General features: G+C 43.0%; 2 protein-coding genes across 2 annotated transcripts in view; one reads left to right on the forward strand and one right to left on the reverse strand.

Moving 5' to 3' along the window:
- Positions 1 to 1,902, forward strand: part of etfdh (electron transfer flavoprotein dehydrogenase) — a 35,836-nt gene extending 33,934 nt beyond the window's left edge. The window contains exon 13 of the mRNA XM_063188505.1: positions 1,111 to 1,902. Coding sequence (XP_063044575.1) covers positions 1,111 to 1,274 — 164 coding nt within the window. The 3' untranslated portion in view covers positions 1,275 to 1,902. The remainder of the gene's footprint in view (positions 1 to 1,110) is intronic.
- A 332-nt stretch (positions 1,903 to 2,234) lies between these two features.
- Positions 2,235 to 9,734, reverse strand: part of ppid (peptidylprolyl isomerase D) — a 7,607-nt gene continuing 107 nt past the window's right edge. The window contains exons 1-10 of the mRNA XM_063188506.1: positions 9,664 to 9,734; positions 9,109 to 9,249; positions 8,462 to 8,568; positions 7,090 to 7,278; positions 5,995 to 6,117; positions 5,575 to 5,681; positions 4,756 to 4,900; positions 3,597 to 3,683; positions 3,102 to 3,144; positions 2,235 to 2,732 (exon numbers count right to left, since the gene is read on the reverse strand). The exon at positions 9,664 to 9,734 is cut by the window's right edge and continues 107 nt beyond it. Of these exons, the coding sequence (XP_063044576.1) occupies positions 2,644 to 2,732; positions 3,102 to 3,144; positions 3,597 to 3,683; positions 4,756 to 4,900; positions 5,575 to 5,681; positions 5,995 to 6,117; positions 7,090 to 7,278; positions 8,462 to 8,568; positions 9,109 to 9,249; positions 9,664 to 9,734 (1,102 nt within the window). The 3' untranslated portion in view covers positions 2,235 to 2,643. The remainder of the gene's footprint in view (positions 2,733 to 3,101; positions 3,145 to 3,596; positions 3,684 to 4,755; positions 4,901 to 5,574; positions 5,682 to 5,994; positions 6,118 to 7,089; positions 7,279 to 8,461; positions 8,569 to 9,108; positions 9,250 to 9,663) is intronic.

The raw sequence follows: 9,734 nt of genomic DNA on the forward strand, positions 1-9,734 counted from the left end.
CCATGGTGAAATTTATGCACTTATTTATTTTTTGAGGTCAAGTATTGAACTGGAGAAGCAACCTCAGCCAAACATGGATCAATCTGTCAGCGAACACTAACTGAGAAATCAATAGGGCATGAGGGTGAAACGGTCTCTGTACCCAATTTTGTCAATGTAGGCGACTGATTCTCCATGTTTTTTGTTGGATCAACTTTTTTTTTTTTTTCAACTTGGTGACCTTGGACAGCAGGGTTATGGATTTAATCATCCAACTGGCTTTCTCTTTCACGAAATTTGTAATTGCAGTCCTTAAAAAAATATAGTAAAAAAAAGAAAAACCTGCAGAATTGTGTACAAATGAATGCACACTGCAATGTGCAGTATTTTATTCATTAGTTTGAAAGGAGGAGTTATTATATTGTTAATATATTATCATATTAATATTTCTGTTCTGTAATATGTTATACGGCAGCAGCGGCTAATGAACAGACTAAGCATGCTAAATATATATTGATTGTGGCGGGAGAGTATTGTGAAGTTGAGGGGGCAACTCTATTGGATAGCCAAAGATGATGACCATCAACAGTCACAAATGCAAAGCTTGCCAAACCCATGAAAAATTAGCTGCATCATTTTTGTTATGTGACTCTCATCAGTGGCCGACAATGGTTCCATTTGTAAGCACTATCCATAAATTGAGTGCTTTCCAAACCTTGAAATATGCAAGTCCAAGCATTCTTGATGACTTTCAAAACCCAGACGTGCCCTGGCTCTATTGACTACCTTTATCTGTGTCAAGCCCTATTGATTGTGTGTTTGTTTGGGATGATGGGTTATTGTGCTGTCCACAGTGGGTTAAATGCTGTCAAAACAGTGCTCAAATGTTTCCTTCCTCACAAACTCAGATTGGTTAAATTATGGATTGTGTTGTTGTCCACACACACACTCCGTTGTTGTAAACCGTGTGTGTTCTCTTGTTGTTCCCACACAATTAAGTAAGCTACATGTGTTTGTGTATTGTCCCACAAACTTGGGATGTAAATAATAATCATCAATATGTATCGATCAATATGCATCACTGAAATTCTAACTTTGCGTTGTTGTGTAACTTTGTCCCCATCGTCACAGGTGTGTACGAGTATGTGCCCCTGGAGTCAGGCGAGGGCATGCGGCTGCAGATCAACGCTCAGAACTGCGTGCACTGCAAGACGTGCGACATCAAGGACCCCAGCCAGAACATCAACTGGGTGGTGCCAGAGGGTGGCGGTGGCCCCGCCTACAACGGAATGTGATTGCGACATTGGCGCTGCGTTTTTTCCATTAGTCTCTTCATTTCTTTTTACTTCTATGCAGGAACAAAAGGAGCCAGTTTATATTATCAGACGGGCCTTAACACACACACACACACACGTTACAGCCTTCCAGACATACACGCTACACGCACAATATATCTATCCATGATCAGGCTGATACACTGCCAGGCAGGGCTAGAGTTTTGCTGGTCATGAGGAGGCTTCTGAAATTGTTTTTTTCCGCCATGTGCCTAGAGCTAGCCTTCAGTGTGTGCGTCGTACATGCCTCAAGAGGTGGGCAGAGACAGGTCAGGTGGCCTTCATGTAAAACTGATGAATTGATTTGTTCTGTTAAGTTATGTGGAAGCACACACACCTCAGAGAACAGCAGAAACAGATTTATAAGCATTATATTTGTATTATTTTCTTTCGCTGATACTGCGGTACTTGCCTAAAGAAAGAGTTTCGGTTTTTGTTTGTTGTTTTTAAACAAACGCTTATTGTAACTAATCTGGGAGGGAGGGCATATGGGTCTGGATCGGGGTAATGTTGCATTCTGCTGCTAGTGACGGCATATTAGCAGCTCTGTTCTGTATATAAAGTTGAAAATAAACTCATTCTGTGTTAACCCATTGTATCCTGGAGCGACATATACGCTGCATTCAGGTTCTTGAGATTTGAGCAGTTTTATAAAAACTGTGGATATGTCAGAGCTGAATGAACACACTAGAACGAAATGAAGATTCTAGCTTTTAAATGAAACTTATTTCATGTTTTTATGTGCTTCGGAGGCAGAGATATTTAGGATTTAATAGGGAGAGGGCACCTTTTCCCAAAAAGGGCTTAGGCTAAAATGGGTTAAAAGCTCACATACATTTTTGGAGAAAGCAAACACACACCAGAGGTTTCGAGGTGCAGGTAGAGAAGATGCCAGAAAAAGCTCACGCAGACACACAGAGAAAGGGTTGGACTTAAGAATGTGCATCACACTTAACTGTCTTTTATTTTGTTTTATACAAAGATCAACAATGGTCTTCTGGCAAGCAAGTAAACAAACTGTTGACTTTCGTCACACATCACCCCCAACACAACCAAAACACATCTCCAAAAAAATAAAATAAATACATGAAAGCACTTGGGGCCCAGGTCAGTGTGTGTGTGCACCGTAAACGTATCCAGACGGTCTATCTTTATGTCTGCGTCATTACAAAGAGACCACAAGGTGTAGAACTATTTTTGTCCCCCTGCCCTGACGTCAGCTAATGGGGTGAACGAAACTCAAACACGTTTCGCTTCAAGTCAATGAGGATAGGACGACGACGAAGCGGTGGGTGGGTGAGTGAGTGAGTCGAGTTCCCTTCCGATCTCCTCAAGCAAACATCTTGGCATATATTTGCTTCTCCTTGTCCTTCTCCTCCTTCACTTTGTTCTTCACACGCTGCATCTCATTGGAGATAGCTGTCGAAAGACAGAGATGGTACCAATTGAACCACAGGCACAGAGGTGTGATCGGCAAAAGCCAAAACAAGCACAAGATTTGTGATGGCACTGATGGGAATGAGTTTTTGAACATCATGCATTTGCAAATTAAGGATTCCTGATCAAGCGCGAAAAAGCATGTACACATGAGATATTTGGGAAGGTTTGTATGTTGAAAGAAAAGAATAAAGAAAAATTGAGAGACCGTGTGAGAAAGAAAGAAGGCCAAAGGCAAGAAACAGAGTGGCAAGTCAGTTTAAACTCTGAGAAAGGGGATTTAGAAAAGGAAATGAAACCCAAGGTTCTTTTACCCCTGCCATCCTTGACAGCTGATGAAAGACCACTTACCTTTGTCAGTGGGAGCAATTTCCTGTGCTTTCTTCAGATCAGTCTGTGATTTGCAGGGGGAGGGGAGAAAAAAAAATCAACGACACAAAATGAAAAGGAGCACTACAATCACAGTGTGGTACAGTCTATAAAGTCATGTTTTTGTGATCCTTTCATCCTCCATTAAAGGCCACATGAAAGTCTCTTTTGTGTGCTGGATTGGTGGGCGTGTTGCATTACATTTGGCAGACGCTTTTAACCAAACTGACTTACAATCAAGGACATAATCATAGCCTTAAAAACTAAGATACTAAGTGCACATGGAATATACAAAAGCAATAAGTGCAGATACCAAGTGTGTTAGTTATGGTGTCCAGGTAATGCATAGCCACTACAATGGTTTCCTACAGAGCGTAATTTGCCCTGAATGTTTTTACGGTAATCACTTCACACTCAGGATAAACAGTAATATTGTGCACTTTCTGAGAAAGTGTGTGTGTGTGTGTGTGTGTGTACCATGGCATTGTTGAACTCCTTCAGGCCTTGCCAAGCCTGTGCCCTCCTGAACAGTGCTTTAGTGTTCGTATCATCCAGCTCCAACACCTACATGAGACAATCAGCATCCTGATAAGGTCATCCTTTACGATTCACACATACGTCATTACATACACATTAATGTATGACTACACTCACACATTATGTAATTATTGGTGAAAATCATTGATAATTGTGACTTTTAGTTGACTCCCGCCCCTTCTTATATATCTTAGATGTATAAACATATAGCATCCATTACTTTTGGATATTTCGGATTTTTTTCACTTTTCTAAACTTAGCTATTGTACTGGAAAATCATAGGGCTCTACAGACGTAGTGAGATCCTTCCTGTGGCCAGTCATGTCTAAGTACTGTACTGTACACCAAGTGTGTGTGTGTGTGTGTGTGTGTGTGTGTGTGTGTGTGTGTGTGTGTGTGTGTGTGTGTGTGTGTGTGTGTGTGTGTGCGTGCGTACGCAGTGCCCCCAACAGGTGTTAGCCTGTCCTTCTATTCCCACAGCTTATCTGATCCCCAATCGCGTTGTGGCCCTCACTGCCTTATATACATACACAGCTGTGCATGACTGGAAGCATGGGGAGGGTGTTAGCTGCTGCTTGTGCAACACGGATGTTTATGTATATGGATGCATGCTATTTTTAGTCTCCCAGACTTTTGCTACACTTGGAACTTTTTTTACCCAGTGACCTAAATCATGAGGAGACACCATTTTGGATCAAGGAGCATGCCCACCATTTCGCATCTTAAGTTTTACGTAACCAAAGTAACCCCCCCTCTACATTCATGGGCACAACTAAGGCAGGGCACAATCTTCAAAGGGTGCCCTATGATATAACATTACGTGACATTACACACAACATATTTTAAAAAATGCGTTACACTTAGGCCGAGATTACACTGTGCGATATTTTCAATCGCGGGTATTCAACTCCTGCTCACACTGTACGAGGGAATAGCATGGTTTAAAAGTTCACATCTCACGACATCCATCCTCACGCTATACGAGCCAAGGGTCAGATGCGAGCAGAACGCCACTGAACATCTACTTCATTGCCTCTACCACTAAACCCATTGTTTAACCCCTTCGTCCTGCCTGACTGCGTCCACCCTGGCCCCTCACCTCATTGCAGTTGTCGATGGCGTCCTGCCACTGCTGCAGTTTGAGTTGGCAGGCTGCGGTGTTCAGCATACAGCTGAGGGCCACCGGCTTCTTCCTCTTCTGGGCGCCCTCTTCCTCCACACTCTCCCCACACACCTCCAGATACCTGCACCAGTTAAGACAAGACAAGTTTAATATCGAACACCTCCAGATACCTGCACCAGTTAAGACAAGTTTAATATCAAACACCTCCAGATACCTGCACCAGTTAAGACAAGTTTAATATCGAACACCTCCAGATACCTGCACCAGGTAAGACAAGTTTAATATCGAACACCTCCAGATACCTGCACCAGGTAAGACAAGAGAGCTACTGTTATCTGGGCCAGGTAATCTGTGGAGATTAAGGTCTTGATCAAGGTACATTTTGTCCAAGTCAGGAGGAGGTTCGATTGTGCCAGTCAACCTCCTGGTCCACTGTCGCCCTCTATCTGATGACTGGGGCACCACACAACTGTTGCCCACACTGCATAGCCTGCACATTACCCACAATTGGTTAAAAAAACAAAACCTCACACACCTGTCTTTTACCCCCACACAGTCCTTATATATAGACAAAATTGACACTTTTTTTGTCTGGATGCTTTTTTAACAGTATAGTCATTATTTGCAGAGACATAACTTGACGGAAATCATTAACCCTCTCTTCCTTTACTTCTTCTATCTAGTGCCTGATCTACAACAAAAATGTGCCAAGATATTCTTTAGAATGTGATCTTTGGCAGATGTTCCAGACCACAGTCTGTAACTGAAAGTGATTGTGTGGTAATAGTGTGTCACCTGAGAGCTTTGAAGTATTTCTTCATGGCGGACTGCCAGTTCTGGCTTTTGAAGAAGTTGTTTCCGATATTTTTCACATCTTCCGCCACTGCCAGGACCTTGTCAATCTTATTTCACAGAAAAAAAATGGCAGTTAATATTACACTTTATAATTGCTGTTTTAACACGCACACGTGCACGCGCACACACACACACACACACACACAGTCTGATGCCAAACTGAAACTGATCGAACTTTCACTTTCAATGAACCAATTTTCAGCCACAGAAAGCACTGTAGACACCTCACATGTATATTTCACAGTGCAGACTGTGAGGGCCAGTCAGTGGTTCAGTTCTGACAGACACAGACACAAAGAAAGAAGAAGAAGGAATGGAGGGGAGCGCAGGGGCAAGTGGGAAATGAGGAACTCAACTCACATCTTTCATGTCCACGTCGGAGTCTTCGGGGAAGTCTGGATGGGCGTCTCCTGAGCCGTCATTAGGAGCCACTCCCCAGTCATCACCCGCCTTGTGCTCCCCACACTCGGCTATCACGCAAGGCTGCAGGAGGGGTGACGAGAGGAGAGGAGAGGAGAGAGGATGGGGGAGGGGAGCAAGGCAAGGAGGGGGTGACATGAGATGAGATGAGGGCAAAATGAAACACAGGATAGGGGCAACGGATTGGAGGCGGGGTAATACAAGGTGGGTAGGGGAAAACATAGGAAGAAAGGGGGGGGGGGGGGAGAGGGAGGAGAGGAAGATGGGAAGGGGTTGAAAGGGGTCAGGACACATTATTTCTTCCTTTCATTACACTAGTAGGCTAGCTCACACACACCCCAGACAAAAAACTTCTGACCGACAATATTCTTTCAGATCATTTGTGGATAACCTTAGTCCAACTGTTGTAATATTTACAAACAAAGAAGTAGGTGAGCGGATGTATTGAATCACCTTGTCAACAGTGCCTGGACCATACCAATCAGGTGGGAAGACAACAACAAAATGATGAAATTACATTTTGAAAATTAAAGGAGTTTTAGTACAACACAAAATTTACCATTATTGAAAGTATGTTCCAGTACATTTGTGTTGACTATGTATGCATCAATACATTTAGTCAGTCTGACAGACAGACAAGCATGTATTAATTCTGAGAGGGATAATCAGCGATTCATTGGTTAGATGGATATGTACATATGTACATCTCACAAACATTGCTATCAATTCACACGGACAAGACATCTCACAAACATTGCCAGTCAATTTACACAGACAACAACATCTATTCAACCAATAACAAATCAGACAGACATTGAATCGTAAAACATCATCTATGCATACAGACACGTCAACATCTCACACACACTCTCTCACTCTCACACACACTCTCTCACTCTCACACACACTCTCTCACTCTCTCACACACACTCACACACACACACACACACACACACACACACACACACACACACACACACACACACACACACACACACACACACACACACACACACACACACCCCTTGACCTCACCTTGACGGGTGCGTCCTCCACGGTGTCGATGGATTCCAGGACCTTGACCACGCCCATGCCCTTGAGCACCTGCCCGAACACCACATGCTTGCTATCCAGGTGTGGCGTGGGCACCGTAGTCACGAAGAACTGCGAGCCGTTGGTGTTGGGTCCCGAGTTGGCCATGCTCAGGAGTCCCGGCCGGTCGTGCTGTCACACAGTGGGGGTCAAAGGTCAACAGATAGTTCATACACCAACTAGGGTTGCGACGGTATTGTGCCCACGACTCGGTACGGTTGAGAATGTTGCAGGTTCAAGCCCCACTCTGCCTGACCTGCCTCAATGTGTCTGGTGCCAGGGTGTTACCTTGCATCACAGCCACTCTCACCAATGTGTTAATATGAGTATGCACAGGTGAATGAGGCATACATTGTAAAGTGCTTTGAGTAATCAAATGCAGTCCATCTGCCATTTATTATCAAATGTGTTTCCTGTTTTATGACAGTACTAGTGAGTCACCTCTCTGTGAATATGAATGAACTAGAGATGCACCGACCAATCGGCCGCGGATCATGATCGGCAGATATTGGCCAAAATTCCATGATGCAATCAGCATGAAGTGACCGGCAAAAAGCAGATTAAATTCCTTGCGCAACTTGTTTTGTTTTGCATTAAGGTTACATCTAGAGCTAGTTGAAATACATACAGTACAGTGGCCTATGCAAATTGTGATAATGATTGGTCTACTTCAATTTAGAAAACATCAATGTAGATAGTTAGATTACTGATGGTCTACTAACACATTGACTCCGAAGTCACGTAAAAATAAGTTTTTGCTTCCCATACGTTGGCTCTTTATTGGATTCATAGATCATGAAAACACCTACAAAGTCAAAACTCCTACAAAGTCAGGATCTGGATATTTCATCATCTGTGCATTTTATTACACACAGTATTTGAGTTTTATTATAGCGAATCAAACCACTTCCTGATCACGTCACGTCACGTCTCAAGTTACTTCCTAGAGAATCAAAACATGTCCTGTCAGTGCCTGGCTGGCTAGCTAGCCTATTCCTAAACATATGATGGAAGGATGTTTCAGTGCGTATGCCGTATTAGTTACGCACTGAAACATAGTGCCCGAGGTGCACAAGTGTGCCATTTGAGATCCAGCCCATGTGATTTTTGCATCGAAATAGTTTAGATTCCAATGTTTTCTATGATCGGCAGTGATCAGTAGATCATGATTTTGATGATCGGTAATCAGTGATTGGCCCCCAAAAAAAGCTGATGACAATGACAATAGGAGTTGGAGTTTCCCAGGTGGGCTTCCACTTTCACTTTCATCTCGATATGTGCATGAGTAAACCAGGGTGATTCTATGTGCTCTTACCATATAGTGGAAGTTCTCATCCTCAAACTTCTCTCCGTATATGCTCTCTCCACCTGTTCCATTCTGGTTGGAGAAATCTCCTCCCTGGATCATAAACGTCTTGATGACTGGTGTAAAGAAATCAAAGATTGACATAGACTTGTTTAGCTTACGGCTATAATGGTTCAGAGGTCACGTTTTAACTTCTATGTATTTACTGATATACTGTTTATATACTGAATACACTCAGGCCTGTCACAACTAGGCATGTGAAAAGGACAGGTTATGTACCTGTATTGAAACGATAGCAACGACAATTTTGTGAGTGAGGTAAAATCTCCCTAAATTCAATGACCGAAAAGTGCAATGATATAGCCAACAAAATCTCTCTCTCTCTCTCTCTCTCTCTCTCTCTCTCTCTCTCTCTCTCTCTCTCTCTCTCTCTCTCTCTCCTCCTTAGTCTGAAGAGAAAGTCTCTCTTTGCCAAGGGACCCCAACTACCTTGAAACGGGCCTGAATACACTGATTACTGAGTGGTTATGGGTTTTGTATGCAGTTATTATCTGCTACAAAATATTTTACTTTCTTTATGGTCTGATGGTGCCATGCTTAGAACACAGCCGCTGTGCAATAAATTCAGGTCTCATGTCATGTGGATGGATACTCACTCCGGTGAAATGGGCATCCTTTAAAATGAAGAGGCTTTCCAGTGCTTTGGCCAATGCCCTTCTCTCCTGTGCAGAGCGCTCGGAAGTTCTCGGCAGTCTTCGGAACAACGTCGGCAAAGACCTCGAACACGACTCGGCCAACTATTAACATTTAACGAATTATTATGAAAAACACACATATTTGTTGGTATACATGACAATACAGACACATTCAGGAGGAAAAGAGGTAACAAAACAGTGATCAAATGATCAAATAAGACGACTGTCCAATGCACGTGGTTAAAAGAGAGAATGAAATCAATCGTTAGCTAACAGAACTAGACCTTCTATGAAAGCTAGGTGACAGCGCTGACTGGGAGCTTGGAAATACGAAAGGAATACATGTTTGCCCATTAATATATATGTAAACGTGTCAAATTAATACAAGATAACTTAAAGCTTTTTAAATAAAATCCCAATGGCTTGGCCATACCTAGCCAAATGACGGTATGTTAGCAATTACCAGCAATTACAGACGTGCAGTAGCCTACACGCTTTATTGAATGAAATCCTGACCTCTTACACCACCGATATCTACATCAAAGAAAACCCGGGGGTTGTCTGGGTTCGAAGGCTTGTTAGCGGGT

This window comes from Engraulis encrasicolus, chromosome 22 (genome assembly GCF_034702125.1).
Source record: "Engraulis encrasicolus isolate BLACKSEA-1 chromosome 22, IST_EnEncr_1.0, whole genome shotgun sequence".
Classification (NCBI taxonomy): domain Eukaryota; kingdom Metazoa; phylum Chordata; class Actinopteri; order Clupeiformes; family Engraulidae; genus Engraulis; species Engraulis encrasicolus.